The sequence below is a fragment of the Pelobates fuscus genome, chromosome 7 (genome assembly GCF_036172605.1).
Source record: "Pelobates fuscus isolate aPelFus1 chromosome 7, aPelFus1.pri, whole genome shotgun sequence".
Classification (NCBI taxonomy): Eukaryota; Metazoa; Chordata; class Amphibia; order Anura; family Pelobatidae; genus Pelobates; species Pelobates fuscus.
Genome location: NC_086323.1, coordinates 88,417,930 through 88,434,721, shown reverse-complemented (window position 1 = coordinate 88,434,721; position 16,792 = coordinate 88,417,930). Strand labels below are relative to the sequence as shown.

Sequence of the window (16,792 nt, the reverse complement as noted above, 5' to 3'; positions counted from 1 at the left end):
GTAAACATAGTAAATGGAGAAACAGGACCTTTTCTCCTCATGCAATGCAATGTTTGCATGTGCTGCCAGGATCGAACTTGTTTGTGATGTCAGCTGCTAAATCTTAATATACATTAAAAAAAAAACATCACATAATCAGATTTATACAAGTTAGATGTGATTTCCATTGTTTTATTCAATAGCTTAATTTCCAAAGAAATGGAAAGTTCCCCTTTAAATTAAGTAAAGTAATTACTATTAACAGAAACACACACCTGTCATTGCTGATATTTCTTCAAGTTCTTTTTCCGCATTTGGCCCAACTGCTATGACATGAATAATTACTCCACTATTTTTTATGTCTGAGAAGCAAAGCCTGGTGTCATTATTATCTTCTCCGTCTGTTAATAGCACAAGTTCAGTACCATATGATGTTCCGTCCTGTCCTTTATTTACCTGGATATGAGATGAGATGGTGAAAAGGAACTGGGATGAATAATTAGTGATACATTAATGACCCTTGACTCATAAAATGTTTTGGGGAGAACAATGGCATACCTCAATACCCAAACGAATTCCTGCACAAATGTCAGTTCTTTCATTCATTGTTGAAGATGGAATCATAGCTTTAAACATTTCTTTCTGATTCTTGGTGAGATTCTTTAGTGGTGAAATGACTGATGCAATGTTACAGAATTGCACAATCCCAACATATGTGTTGGTTTCAATAATTTGAATCAGAAAGACATCTGCTGCTTGACGCACTCTCCCAATCCTATCATTCTGTAATAGACAGAATGGAGAAATGTAATACAATGATTATTTTAATAAAATTCTATAATAATTTGCAAAGCTATCAATAATCCCTAATGCTCAAAGTATACCTCCTAACATTAAAAGGTATGTCATCAGAACAGGTAGATGAGAACTGAGAGGGGGATCGCCAGGGAATGTGAGGGCCTACCCTGACTGCCTCTCTGGCTGACCCCCAACAGAGAAGACCACGCAAAGAGCATGTTAAAATGCTCTCTGCATTGCCTTAGTGCCCTAGACAGAGCACTAGAGAGAAAGTTCCCTGGAAGCAGGACACTAAGGCACAAAATCGGACAGCAAGACAGGATCCTAAAACAGGTAATGTCCTACTGAAATTGGGGCTGTTGGGAGGCCTGTCAAAGTGATGTTACTGAATGTTTCAACACATATCAGTTATCTAGACTCTAGCTTTGATGGCGGATGTTGTGCAATATTGATTTACCATTTCAAAGTTTTCTATGTTTTAACGTATAGCAGCAGTTATTGGTAGATGCTACAATATATTAAATAATAAAAGTTTCTAATTTTAACTTGCAAGATTTTTTTCTGAATATGCACTCTGTATAATTATTTATATTTTTCATGTGGAAACTTTCACACAAAACTTCAATAAGAGAATTACCAAGCACCTGGCCATTTCAGGGGTGGAAAACAGAGGTGGAATGGCCATCGGGGGTACTATGAGGTTTCTCATTGTTGGAGCTGGTCTGACATTTTTTATTAATATTTTAATGGCAAACACTAATTTGCAGCCAGCCTGTGACATTATCAACAGTCATAGACATGACTGGGGAGGGCAAAACATACCGTATTTATCGGCGTATAAAACACGCACTTTTTCTCCCTGAAAATAGGGGAAAAATCATGGGCGCGTGTTATACGCCGATATCCCATATTTACTTACCTGTCTTGAAGCGTGGGCCGGCTTCACAGTGCGCACCGCGGTACTGGAACTTAAATTTCAGGTTCCGGTTTCCGGCGGGACTGAAAGGAAGTGTGCACACTATTGTCATGTCTATGACTGTTGATAATGTCACAGGCTGGCTGCAAAACTATTGTGTGCACACTTCCTTTCAGTCACGCCGGAAACCGGAACCTGAAATTTAAGTTCCAGTACCGCGGTGCGCGCTGTGAAGCCAGCCCACGCTTCAAGACAGGTAAGTAAATATGGGACAAGAGGGAAAGTGCACTAGGGGACACTATGGGAGAGGGGGGACACACTATGGGGGGTGGAGAATACTATGGGGGGATAATACTATGGGAGGGGGTGGAGAATACTATGGGAGGGGGGTGGAGAATACTATGGGAGGGGGGGAAGAATACTATGGGAGGGGGGGAAGAATACTATGGAAGGGGGGGAACACTATGGGATGAGGGGGGGAACACTATGGGAGGGGGGAGAATACTATGGGAGGGGGTGGAGAATACTATGGGAGGGGGGGAAGAATACTATGGAAAGGGGGGACACTATGGGATGAGGGGGGGGGAATACTATGGGAGGGGTGGAAATTTCCTGGAATTTCCTTCTGAAAATGAGGTGCGTGTTATACGCCGGGGCGTGTTATATGCCGATAAATACGGTATTTCCACATTTGCAATTGGTGTAAAATGCAAAGGAGCGAAGATAAAAGTCTTCCAATCATACTACTTATTTTCCTGGGTCTATGATTCTTGAAGAGGAATACTGAACAAAAGTGGGAAGATAACTGCTCTATCCACCTAAAAACTAGTATCAATGTGTACTTTAATTCTCTCAGAAGTACTACAGTCACCCATGTGACAGACTAAGCAACCATATGTTTTATATGACAGACTAAGCAACCATTTGTTTGATATGTGCACTACTAAACACACAGGAGAGTAGGATGCTGTATAATTAAAGGGCTGCACTGTCGAGCTTGTAAGTAGAGATGTCCCGAACAGTTCGCCGGGAACTGTTCGTCGGCGAACATAGCTTGTTCGTGGTCACCACAGTGGGCGAACATATGGGATGTTCGGTCCGCCCCCTATTCGTCATCATTGAGTAAACTTTGACCCTGTACCTCACAGTCTGCAGACACATTCCAGCCAATCAGTAGCAGACCCTCCCTCCCACACCCTTCCACCTCCATGACGAATAGGGGGCGGACCGAACATCGCATATGTTCACCTGCCGCAGCGACCGCGAACAAGCTATGTTCGCCGGCGAGCAGTTCCCTGTGAACTGTTCGGGACATCTCTACTTGTACGGTTTTCACTGAATCAAGAAGTTTTTCAACAGTCTTTCAAGGCAGGCTTTATAAATGGAATATAAGGCTGCATCAGCTACCGTAGCTTAGAGGGACACTACAGGCATCAAAACAACTTTAGCTCAATGAAGCAGTTTTGGTGTATAGATCATGCCTCTGCAGTTTCACTGCTCAATTCTCTGTCATTTATGAATGAAATATAATGTTTCTATTTATGCAGCCATAGGCACACCTACCTTGGTTGTGACTCACACACCATACATGAAAAATATGGTTTCATTTTTAATCAAATGTTAGCTTGCTTTAGAAATTTTTGTATCCTGCTCTGTAAATTGAACTTTAAGCACACACAAGTTCTAGAAGGCTATTAACGGTGCCATAGATAAGAAATGATAAATTAATCAGAATGTGCAGTAAAGGAAGTTTAAACAGTTTAAACATTAGAGCTCTTGTATTAGGTGGGGGACTGATTAACAGCCAAACTGTATGCAAATGAAGTGTTATTGTGTTCTAATACAGGGATTCAAGCCCTATTCTACCCTTAGGCAATAATTGAGTTCTCTGTGAAGCACGTGACCTTACACCAGGCAAAACCAATTGGGTTGTTTGTTGTTATCCCTTCCAGTGCAATCCCTCTTCCCCCAGGAGGTACTCTGGTTCTGTTAGATTCTAAGGGATTGACTGAGAGAGGTGTGTCCAGCAGAAGCATGGGCTAACCTGTTAAAAGCCCCGTGATCAGCTGATGATCAATGGAGTGGTAACTGTATCACGTGTCTAATCATGTTTCACTATGTTAATATAGTTTACTTTCTATTCAATCAATGACTAGTTTTTTTTAGCAACATATACTAGCCTATTTCAAATGTATATGTATAGTTTATTTGTTTGATTTGCCTCTTGATAAATATTATTGAATTGCCAAAAGCAAGGAGTGTGGAATCTGACTTTACACTCAATTTTTAAGTTATAATTTTTAGTTATTAATTGCATTAATTCCACGAGTTACCTTCAGTTCTCTTTACATGAAGTGTTCAGGAAGGCTGTGCAAGTCACGTGCAGAGAGGTGTGACTAGGGCTGCATAAGCAAAGTGATTTAGGTTCTAAATAGCAGATAATTGAGCAATGAGATTGCAGAGGCATGATTTATGCACCAAAACTGCTTCATTAAGCTAAAATTGTTATAGTGCTTATAGTGTCCCCTTTAAGCTCTACTTTTGTGTTTCCCTAATTGGATGTGCATTGATTGCACTACTGTTTATCATAATCCTGATCACTTTCTATATTTAGAAGGTTAAAATTGTAGCATCACTATCCCTGACTTTGTTAGTTTAAAAAAAAAATATTTTCTAAGGTGCTCAACCAGTTTAGACAAATTGAAAATGCAGCTTACAGACATCTTTATTGTTAAGGTTAACTGTCATATAGTTCTATAAAAACTAATGTGTAGACTTTCATTTTTATCATTGTTGCCAACTTCTATAGGTACTGAGAGTCATTAGAGTATTCCAGGGTTTTGTATCACAAACAATAGGGTTTAACCTTCAAACTTGCATTTGTACTGTCTGTTCAATACACACCAAGCTCATACTCCCAGAAACATCAATCACTAAAGTGACCACTCTATTCCTGTTCTGCAGCAGTGTAAAGGAAGGGATCGGAATGTTGTTAGTTGTTGATGGAGTAGTAGAGGCGATGTCATTGGAATCCATGATCACACTCCATGTGCTACGTGAATCACACATTCGGTTATGTAGATTTGGAGCCTCAATGTTGTGATTGCTGTCATCACAAAATGCAGAGACCTGAAAGTGAATATACAACTGAGGTATGGGCTGTGCCGAATGCATGGAACAATTCAATGGAATACATAGTTCATGTTTAGGCTTCATACCAGTATTAATTAAAAATGTGTTTTTGAAAAATGAACAGATTTAAAATATGTACCACTTACAATGATTTAGATTTAAAAAAAAATAAAAATATGGGCAATATTTAGCTGGTGAGATAATTAATTTGGTTCATAAAACAATTGCAGTTCCAGTTCAAACTTTCAGCCACATTTTCAACTCCAGTCAAGGCTGAGTCATTCCTTTATGCTTCAGAAGTTTATGTACACCTATAGACATATTATAGAAGTTAGGGAATCCTAACCAGATGTAATACTAGTATGACTAGTTACTTTATAAAGAGTCAACATACCTCTGTTGGGATTGTTTGGGGATTACTTTTTTCTAAAAAAAATAATTGTTACTTTTAAAGTTGAAAAGTGGTTTTATATATTTTTTTCAATTGCTGCACTCTTTTAAAGTTACAGAGTTTATTTTCTATCCAGACCCTCCTGTGGTGGTTCTGAACAACCTATCAGTGCAGAAGATTATAGGACATCTAAAAGGAACACTGTCAGAAATACAAATGTGCATTGCTGACAGTATAATTTTGTTAGCGTAGTTCATGTAGCTGCACCCCCCCCCCCTCTCCTTACTTTAAAAAAGCAGTTTTCTTACCTTTTTTCAAGACCACACCGAGTGCAACACTGAGAAAGTAAGCACCTATAGCGGGTGTCAGAGTGACTGCCACTAGAGGTGTTCCTAGGCAGTAATGAAAACACAGCCTTTTTTATGAAAAGGTAGTGTTTACATTAAAAAGCCTGCATGGACAGCGGAGCCTGACTGCAGGAGAGAACGGTCGCATGCACTGATCGCTTTAAGCACCAAACGGAGAAAACACAACTGCAATACCCCCTCATCCCCTCACAAACTACTGAATCATACCCCAACACCACATGGGGCGAAAGGGGGAAAAAAACATACCAAATAAGCCTACCTCGGGGCTCACGATCGGGGAGTTATGGAGTCAAGCACGAGGTGCAAGCGGCTCCAGCATCGCGGCACAACATGGCGGCTGTTTTCTCAGAAGAACTGTCGGAAGACATGGGTGAGGAGGACCACCCATCTCCCACCCCAACAAGGCAGGTGAAACAAAAAGGTGCAGAAGCGAACTCAGAGCCGGTAACCACGGCAGTGCTGAAGGCACTGCTGGCAGTCCTGCAGCAACATATCCACAATGATGTCACAGTGCTACGCGCGGACCTGAAAGGCTTGACAGGCCGCATTACAAAACTGGAGGGATCTACTCAATCCCACGCACTGAACATAGCCATGCTGCAACAGACGGTGCAGAACCTACAAATGCAAAACCAGCAATATGAGCGTCGCCTTGCGACCCAGGAGGACTCCAGGCGACGGTATAACATAAAGATTAGAGGGGTCCCTGAAGAAGTATCAGCAACCGAGCTGCCAAAAGTCACGGGACACATCTTCTCCGCACTAATGCTGCACAGACAAGGCAAAATTACCCCGGAGGAGGTCTTCAGGGTCCCCAAGCCAACGAGGGCCCCTGCCACCGCCACGAGAGATGTAATAGCGTCCTTCCGAACCGGCAGGGACAAGGCGGCGATCCTCTCTGCCCTAAGGGGTAAAACCCCTTTCCACTATGAGACCATGAAACTTACCTTCTTTGCAGACCTGTCCAGCGGCACCCTGGCATGGCGAAGGTCACTACGCCCTCTCACCTCTATACTCCAACAACGCAAAATTGAATACCGATGGCGGTCCTCCAGAACCCTGTTAGTACAACAGGGGGCGAACACGCACATGATACAAGACATACAGGAGGCTTCGGCCCTACTGCGGACCCTCGGCCTGCCGCACGACTCGCTCTCCCAGGGGGACCACTCAATAATGCCACAGCGACCCACACGTGGAATCCGGCCAAGGTGGCCCCATTCATACCACAAGGATCCACGCCGGACTCATACGCAGTGGTCACCACTTAAGGCCAACACCCGACATCACAAAGGGTCCCCGGCTGCCAGGGGAATGCAACAAGCGTCTAACGCGACCACCAACAGTGTACCCTTGTTAGCCGCGGCACTCCGGGACCACAGAGTGTGGGAACGGGATCACCACTACCACACACCATCGAGCTCCCATAAGACTTTGAATAGTGACATTGATACCCAGGCAGCTACCCGGACCCAGAGACTGCATCCTCTGCCGGTAGCACAACCCCGAAGAGACTTTGCTCACACGGCCTTCTGGACTATGGGTAAAGGTGCCATTGACACTGCCAAATCCCGTTACCGGTAGTCCAATGGACAGGCCAGTCTAGTAGGGCAGATATTATCCAGGCTTAGACTAAGTTATGAGGCTACCTAATTTGACAAAACTAATGATAGTTAACATCACACATGCTATCTTATATACTTGTTTGGCCATTTAGTTGCCATCTCGCTCACTTTTATGTGCCCTTCGCCAGATCGCTGCACAATACACTAATGTTCCAAGTGCAATATGGGTATATACCCTACACATTGGCCCACCGAACACCCTCACACACACACACACACACACACACACACTGCACTCATACACACACTGCACTCATACACACACACTGCATTCATACACACACTGCACTCATACACAGACTGCACTCATACAAACACTGCACTCATACACACACTGCATTCATACACACACTGCACTCATACACACACTGCACTCATACACACACTGCACTCATACACACACTTCACTCATACACACACTGCACTCATACACACACACTGCATTCATACACATACTGCACTCATACACACACTGCACTCATACACACACACACTGCACTCATACACACACACTGCACTCATGCACACACACTGCACTCATACACACACACACTGCACTCATACACACACACACTGCACTCATACACACACTCACACTGCACTCATACACACACACACACACTGCACACACACACACACTGCACTCATACACACACTGCACTCATACACACACTGCACTCATACACACACACTGCATTCATGCACACACACTGCACTCATGCACACACACACTGCATTCATACATGCACTGCACTCATACACACACTGTACTCATATACACACACTGCACTCATACACACACACACTGCGCTCATACACACACACACTGCATTCATACACACACACACACTGCATTCATACACACACACACTGCATTCATACACACACACACACACACACACACACACTGCACTCATATACATACACACTGAACTCATACACACACACTGCATTCATACACACACTGCATTCATACACACACTGCATTAATTATATACACACACTGTAAATAAATATTCAATTAATATAATTTTTTTAGGATCTAATTTTATTTAGAAATTTACCAGTAGCTGCTGCATTTCCCACCCTAGTCTTATACTCGAGTCAATAAGTTTTCCCAGTTTTTTGGGGTAAAATTAGGGGCCTCGGCTTATATTCGGGTCGGCTTATACTCGAGTATATACGGTATATCTAAGGCCTGGTTACCTCACCATGACGTGACCTATCTAACGCTAACTCTAAGGCACTAATCGTACACTCCCACATAACCCAAGCCATTACTATATTCTAACTTTGTCCTTCATTATCAAAATGTGCGGATAACCTACTGCTCTATCACACTAGTATAGCACTGTTCCTCATGGCACATACTTGTTAAAATCCTACTCGATTCTACGCATTTGTCTACCTATTTTTTTTTTATGTTATTATTTTGTTAAACTTGTTAGTAATAATATGTAAAGCCAAATTACAAAAATGTGCATGTTATCTATATACCACATATATGTTTATCACTCTATGAAAATTGCGCTTGTGAGAGCTAATGTGGCTATACAAGCACTGTTGCAATGCACAACAAAAATAAAGAATTTATAAAAAAAAAAAAAAGCCTGCATGGACAGGCTGTAGACACCAGATCAACTACATTTAAGGGATACTGTAGTGCCAGGAATACCAAGCTGTATTCATGGCAATACCGATCCCTCTGCCTCCCCACTCCCTCGTGCGCCCCTTCCACAGTAAATAAAGGGTTAAAAACCCTTTATTTACTTACCTTATCCCAGCGCCGATGGGATCAAAACTCCGCTGCCTCCTCCGTCCTATGGGGAAAATCTGACTCCGGAGGTCCTCATGCGGAGCATCAGGATGTCCAGCATCAGATAACGGACCAAAAGTACGTTTGGATTCCGGAAGCCCTCTAGTGGCTGTCTGGTAGACAGCCACTGAGGGCAGACTTAGTGCTGCAATGTAAACATTGCAGTTCTCTGGAACTGCATGCCTACAGGGTCCGTTTAAGCTGCAGCTGTTCTGGTGAATTTAAGTGTAAACATCACAACTAAATTTAGAGTTTTTCACTAACCACCAAGTTGTAGTAAACAGAAAACTGAACTGCACAATTTTGGCTAAAATAATCAGAAGGAGAAATAAAACATCAGATAGCCTGTTATTGGTGATGGAAGAGTCAGCTGCAGTCAGCTTTTCTAAGTTGTTGTAAGGACACATACACTTACGTCATGCAACTCACCTGGTGCCCCTACCTCCCCAAGTAGGCACCATGTCAGTTTCATTCCTTCAGACTTTGCCAGTATTTCTGGCATGCCACGCCCACCTTATAAAATAATCGTTGCACAATTGCATCATACCTGATGTCCACTCACAGGTATCATCTTGTCAGGCTAAGTTACACCATTACACCACTGGGCACTAAAATAGCAGATGAAATTTAACGTAGAGAAATGCAAAGTTATGCACTTCAGGGTCAAGAATGCACAAGCAACTTACACCTCAAATGGTAGTGAATTAGGGATAACCACACACAAGAAGGATTTGGGAATTGTTATAGACAACAAATGAGGCAGCAATATGCAATTTCAATCTGCAGTTGCTAAGGCCAGTAAGGTTTTGTTATGTATAAATAGGGGCATACATTGTCTTTACCCATTCCACATCTACCTTAGACCCATTTGTCAATGGATTTTATTGTAGATCTACCCCATGTTAATAGATAGCTTTAGTAGATAAAATGTCCAATTTCGTTCATTTGCCTAAGCTGCCTTCCTCAACTGAGTTAGCCAAGATATCTGCTAACTTTGTTCCAGGAGCATGGAAATTATCCAGGAAATTGTATCTGACAGAGGGTCTCATCTACTTCTCATCCACAGTCTAATGGAGTTGTCAAGTGTGCGAATCGATCCTTGGAATAATACTTAAATTGTATCACACTCTCAAGATATCTGGGCTGTCCTGTTTCCTTGGGCACAATGCACCAGTAATAACTCCACACATCATTCCTCTGGGCATAGTCATTTCCTCATAGTATATGGTCAGCATCCTACTGTCCTTCCAGTGACCTTCTTTAAAAAGAAGGTTATCACCCTCTGTGAGAGAGTCAGAGCACAGGCACTGAGTTTATCAGCCTGCACTATGATGTCCTCAAAAAGCTTTGGACCAGAAGACCTGTGGCTGCATTAGGAGCCCACCAGAGACCCTACCGGACCACCAGGGATCCCACTTTACTAACATGGAACACAACAAACCAACAGTGAATACACTAGGGAGCTTACTGGATCACCAGGTACCCCACTTGACCACCAGGGAATCCAACTGATATCTCAGTGGAACACAAGGGCCTACACTGGACCATGAGAGACCCTGTTGTACCACCAGGGAATCCACCAGGGACCCCACTACACCACCAGAAAATCCACCAGGGACCCCAGAACCTTCTTCGTATAGACATTATTTGAGTCAAATTTACAAGAATTTGTAATAACAAGAAGATCACCAGGGAATCCACCTGGGACCCCACAGGACCATGCTGTTACATTCTGGCAAAAGTTACATCTGTTAAGGCCTGTGCATACATTACAGATACAACTTACTTCAGTTAGAGCCTGTGCATACATTATAGATTCTTGCCCAAACTGGTATTTGTCAGGCACAAAAACACAACCCTCTTCATATACACCTGTCTTCGAGTCAAAATTACAAGCTTTTGTTGGACAGGAATTTCCTTGGCATTGGTTTGGCTGGAGTATGTTGATTCCAAATATATCCAGTGAGCACCTGACACAAAACAAACAATGTTACTAATGCGTCATTTCAAATATAAACTTTGGCTGTTACCAAAAGGGTTGCGCAAGTGAAATGTTAATTCAATATGTAAAAAGAAATCAATCTATTTTTACATTCTTATATTTATAATGGGTTGGTTGTAAAAAGTACCTATATAATAGTCACTCTAAAATAGCATTGTTTGAGGATAATGCTTGAACTGCTTTATTTGCTTGCAAATCTAGCGATTGATTGCAACTAAGAGCGGGTGGATAAATAAACTGATATAAAGGAACTAACCATGCAGAGTCACATCACAAACAAATGCAACACTCAAAATAGCCAATTATATATAGGTCATATTCTATGACATGTATTACGGTAATCATGTTTTTTCTTTTTTTTTCTGTACCCTCCTTTTTTTCCCTTCTGTATCCTCTATTTATGGTTTATCTTTTTTGTTTACTAAACGTTATGAAATACAATAAAAAGTTAATTACTAAATAGCCAATTATATAACTTATTGCACTGTGTGAACATATGTAAAATATATTGGAGAGGGGAGCATTATACAGGATGCCATACAGGATACCTGATGCTGTGTCCTACAGTGTTGTTCACTTAAGTCAGAATAGCCCCATACTGAATGGGCAGTGTAGGATGGGACCACTTGGACTGCAAAATACTGTCAATGTTTAAACTATGTAATAGTGTCAAGATTTTGATTGGAATTAGCTTTCTTAATTATGAGAGTTGCCTTTCCAGTCAGAATTCACAATTTTTTACCAGATTTTGTCTTTCTGGAGAAAATCAAGTATTTAATGAATACCCCTAACAGAGTATCTGTGAGAAGGAGTTAACATGCATCCCCTTCCGTTTTTTTTTTAATTTCAGGTTGTTGTTCCATTTTTGTATTTGTAGAGTTTTAAGAATGAGGTAATCACCACTCTTTGTTAATATAACATAAAATCTACCTTGTTGCCTCTACTTTAAAACTTCCATGGATATAATAGGGGTTATCATAACTGTATTCATCAAATACTCCCCATCGAAGGTGAGCCCATTCATGTACAAGCACTCTTCCTGCAAAGGAAAGTAAAAAAAAATTGGGTTGTTCCTCTTGCATTTTTTACTTGGATAATATAAGTATAACTGTCTGTCCTCTGAAATAAAAAATCCCAAGAGAAAAATGTTTTTTGAGTTAGAACTGCAAATAGCATTTATAAAACGATGCTGATGCCAACATCTTTGAAAAATAGTTTCCAACTATGACCTTGAATTAATATTTTTGGATAAACTTTTAAAATGAGTTAATATTATGAAAATACTTTCATTTGGTAATATTTTGATAGGTATTATATATATATATATATATATATATATATATATATATATATATATATATATATATTTTTTTTTTATATATGTTGAAAATATAATTTTAAACATTTACCCAAAGATATTAAATAATCTGAAAAGCTTATCCAACAATACAAATTGAGGCCTATGGCCATTGAGGTCTAAGAATGTCATCATCACCCCCAAAATAGCTGGATCGCAGCTGATAGCTCTGCACATTAAATACATGTCTCTGAATGAGCCCAATAAACTTTTGTTCTATTAATACCATTTAGAACATTACAATGCATGAGAATAATAACTTTTAAGTATGACACTTTATAGAGCACTATCACAAAAATGTGTGTTCAGCTTTTAAATGTTCTACAAACAGTATAGCTAGATTTATTGTTTTAATTTATTTTTTTATTAGTTTTCATTATATTCTTCTTACTTACTAGCCTTACTTACTTACATAATAATCATATAAACAGAGTCTGCTTTTCTTTGCTAAAAACATACTAACAAAAAAAAATACAGCTTGTTTTAATTTTAAAGGAATTATCCTGTAGAGCTTTTTTATAAACCTCAATAATAGAAATCAGACTACATGCCAACGTAATATCTTCTTTAAGGGTCTTCAGATTCTCTCACAACTCATCTCTTGAAAGATTCTTACAAATTATTCTACTAATAGTAACACACATTATAATAACATTCTAACCAACAAATTACTTTTGCATTATATTGCCAAACAACCTACAAACTGCTGTCAAAACTTGCAATCTAAATATTTTTTTTAAGTCTTACTATTTATGGTACTATACTCTTTTCTTGTATTTTGCACAATGGTTATTAGTGTTCCTTTAATCAACAGAAAACGATGTATGTTACCTCGTGGCCCATAAACTGAGATTAAATTGTCGTCCAACAAGAAACTCGGAGTCAAATGAATGTATCTTCCTTGTTCACCACACAGCCCATATTGTAATGTGTATGGGTCATTGCCATATTTCAAATAAGGATCTGCAACAATAACATCAGCCTAACAAAAGTAAAAGATAGGTATGTTAGTAATAGCATATGAATCCAAATACATGTTCTGAAAGACTTTTGAACGATCTACATATATATTATTATCTCCATCTAACAATCTCAACATTTGATTTATGCCTCTGTTCACCCACTATCTTGTTATTTCCTAATACCCTGCCATTAATTTACCCCCTTACCATTGCTTGATCCCCCTAAGCAATTATTCTCACTCTGCTCATATTACCTGAAAGCATTACAACTATTATTATTGTCTATTATGTATTAAGCTATAGAGCAACATATTATTTATATGATGGAGTGAAGACATAAAACTGTGCCAACATGTTACCACTGGTGGCTTAATATATCTGCTGTGAACTATGGTTGACATAATGCTCAGAAATCAGTTTTGTTGGGTAAGAATCGTGCGGATCAATGGTTTACGGCAGCTGAACTACCATTGCTTATTCATCACCATTATGTTCTATTTAATTTGTCTGTTTGATCTTAATTTGGATCACCATGCACTACAGGGTGAAGCTACAGAAGCTACAATTCGTCAAGTACAAACAATAGTAACATTACATATTGTTTCTGTCCCATTGCGAAGAGCATGCACTGTAAATCTATTATAGATCATGCAACACTAACTGAAACGTTACTACTTACCTTATCATATGTTTCAGTTGTTGGTTTAGTGTAATTGTTTGATGACCATGTAGATGGGATTAAAATTTTCACATTCCTTATGAAGAGCCTCTTTTTGGTAGCTTGAAATAAATATTGTGTTGCCTCTTTAACCGTATTCTTTCAAATTAGAAGACAAATCCGAAGAAAAAAAATGTAGAAAAAGAATTGAAAGCGATACATTTACTGATTTATTGAACAAAAAAGACTTCAGTAAGCAGAATGAACACCAATCTCTTACATTCCCTGTTAAACACAATTTATGACCACATAATCCGCTGTGTTCAGAGACCATCATACAATTGCTTATTGTCTAAATAAACAAATCCAGGGATTTGTAAAACATATTAAACCTATAGCAGGAAATCACAGAGATTCAAGTATAATTTAATCTGTGTAAAATATGTATGATGAAATTATCTCTGAACTAGGCGAGATTCTGTTTGTTTATCCTCAGACTCTGACAATGGATTAAATACCCCAAGTGATACAAAAATATGTTTGGAAGAAGTCATCACATATTTTACATTTGTCACAATGCACATGTCTGACGCCTTCTGTTTCTTTCTGTTAGCTCCTCACCCTTTGCAAATTAAGTTTGTATAAAACAGGAAAACTTGGAAGGGATATACATCTGCCATCTGATTTCATAGTTTGGATAAAGAAGTCTATAAATGGGGATAGGAATCCATTAATTAATGTAAATGATACAAATAAGCAAGCAAACCACATCCCCAGCTCCCCCCGTGTCTGGAAACTTACTTTATGAACACTAAATGGGGGTAAACTGTGTGACAAAGGGATAGGAACTACATGGTCCACTCAACTTTATACTCTTATCTTACTGCACAAAAGATGGATTCGGAAAAAGGGAAAGTGTTAACCCCGTCACCATAAATAATTGCTTAAGGGTCAGCTTGTGTCCCCTCTAGTTAATGGAATTCCAAATTAACTTTAATCATAGGGTGGGTAAGCACCATAAGCTCTAGGTGGTGGTGATTCCATAACTCATGCTAAAGAACTCCTCTGCGTTAACTTCTGATCATTCACAGTCATTGTGGGACCCTAAAAAAATTCACAATCTCACTGAGTATAGGAGCAAAAGCAGGCATAAGAACCCTGCTCTGTACATAGGGTTATCCACTAAAGTGAGTATGGACAGGAGTTCAAAATACATTTTACATTTAAGGCCAAAATAGCCAAACTAGAAAATTTTCTCCAAGCTAGCTATGCTTCCAGTTCAGCTATTTTTCCTTTGATTTGACAGTTCTGATTTCCCAACAACTGTCACTTTAGTAAATAACCCTGACAGTTTGCTCAGTGATTTTCCGACCTGTAATAGAAAATCATCTACATTTCGAACATTACATGAGTATTATTTAGATGGACAATATGGATAAGTTGCAATATTCATTGAATTGCTGACTAAGACTTTTCCCTCAAACTGCTATTCCACTCTTAATTTTTTTGTAAAATCAGTGCAACCCAAACTTTTATTTCTACTCAATATTTTTCACAAACCTCTATAAGTCTTCTTTATAGCTCCTAATTAAAAAGAAAATAGCTTTTAACAATTGTATCCCTTTTTAAAATTGCTATTTTAATACAGTTCCTTGAAAGATATGAAATGCTCTTGCGTCAAATCTCTGCTTCTGCTAATTCTTTAAATACATTTCAAATCATGTTGTAGCATATAAGACAAAAAAATAAATTTAATAGTTAAGTTTCATTTTCTATATTATATGTTTTCTAAATTGTGAGCACTTATATTTCAACCAAACATATAGACAAACATATAGATATTCACACAAATATCTATGAATTTATATTTTCCATGTATGCTAGCCATTTGGCATTAAGCAATGATAAAGTTAATAGTGGCAAGAGAACATGTTCTCTTATATTTACAAAGTTCTACTGGATTTCCAAAATTATTATATTTTTCCAAATCATATTTCACAAGTCTTACCTGAATGCTTTCAATTATTCTGCTATCTTCCTTTAAGGCAGGATTAATTGCAATAACAATATCTTCATATCCACCATTATTAACCTTGACCATTGAACATTTAGTTGTATGCAGAACAAGAAAAGTTAAAATTAAATAAAATACATTCCAGTAAGCCATTCTGTATCTTGAGCCGGCTAAAAGCTTGTTAAGCTATATGTCCTCAACATTAATAACTGCTTATCACAACTACGAATGGACTTTGCCACATTGTTACCTATTGTTTTATGTGTGAATGATAACACCGGTATGATTAGTTAGCACAGGCTGTAATAAGGAAATACTATTTATATACTCTTGATAAGCAGCTTTTACAATTGTCCATATCATTCTTTGGGATGATGTTCTGAAATGAAACACTGGGTGGGGATATTGAATAAAAGTCGGGTTTGCAGTGACTTCTTCAAACTTGTACTATGCCAAGAGTGTAAGACTTAAAGGGACACTATAGTCACCTGAACAACTGTAGCTTAATGAAGCAGTTTTGGTGTATAGAACATGCCCCTGCAGCCTCACTGCTCAATCCTCTGCCATTTAGGAGTTAAATCCCTTTGTTTATGAACTAGTCACACCTCCCTGCATGTGACTTGCACAGCCTTCCATAAACACTTCCTGTAAAGAGAGCCCTATTTAGGCTTTCTTTATTGTAAGTTATGTTTAATTAAGATTTGGATCGCCATATACCTACCAGAAGAAACTGGAAGAATTACTAATAACTAATATATACATTTTTCTTTAATT

At 39.1% G+C, this 16,792-nt stretch overlaps 1 protein-coding gene across 1 annotated transcript in view; it reads right to left on the bottom strand.

The window, feature by feature from the left end:
• Window positions 1-16,292, bottom strand: part of LOC134567985 (calcium-activated chloride channel regulator 1-like) — a 48,657-nt gene extending 32,365 nt beyond the window's left edge. Inside the window, exons 1-8 of the mRNA XM_063426186.1 lie at window positions 16,013-16,292; window positions 14,026-14,163; window positions 13,216-13,366; window positions 11,958-12,066; window positions 10,812-10,995; window positions 4,598-4,822; window positions 538-762; window positions 255-435 (exon numbers count right to left, since the gene is read on the bottom strand). Of these exons, the coding sequence (XP_063282256.1) occupies window positions 255-435; window positions 538-762; window positions 4,598-4,822; window positions 10,812-10,995; window positions 11,958-12,066; window positions 13,216-13,366; window positions 14,026-14,163; window positions 16,013-16,171 (1,372 nt within the window). The 5' untranslated portion in view covers window positions 16,172-16,292. The remainder of the gene's footprint in view (window positions 1-254; window positions 436-537; window positions 763-4,597; window positions 4,823-10,811; window positions 10,996-11,957; window positions 12,067-13,215; window positions 13,367-14,025; window positions 14,164-16,012) is intronic.
• Window positions 16,293-16,792: the final 500 nt, after the last annotated feature.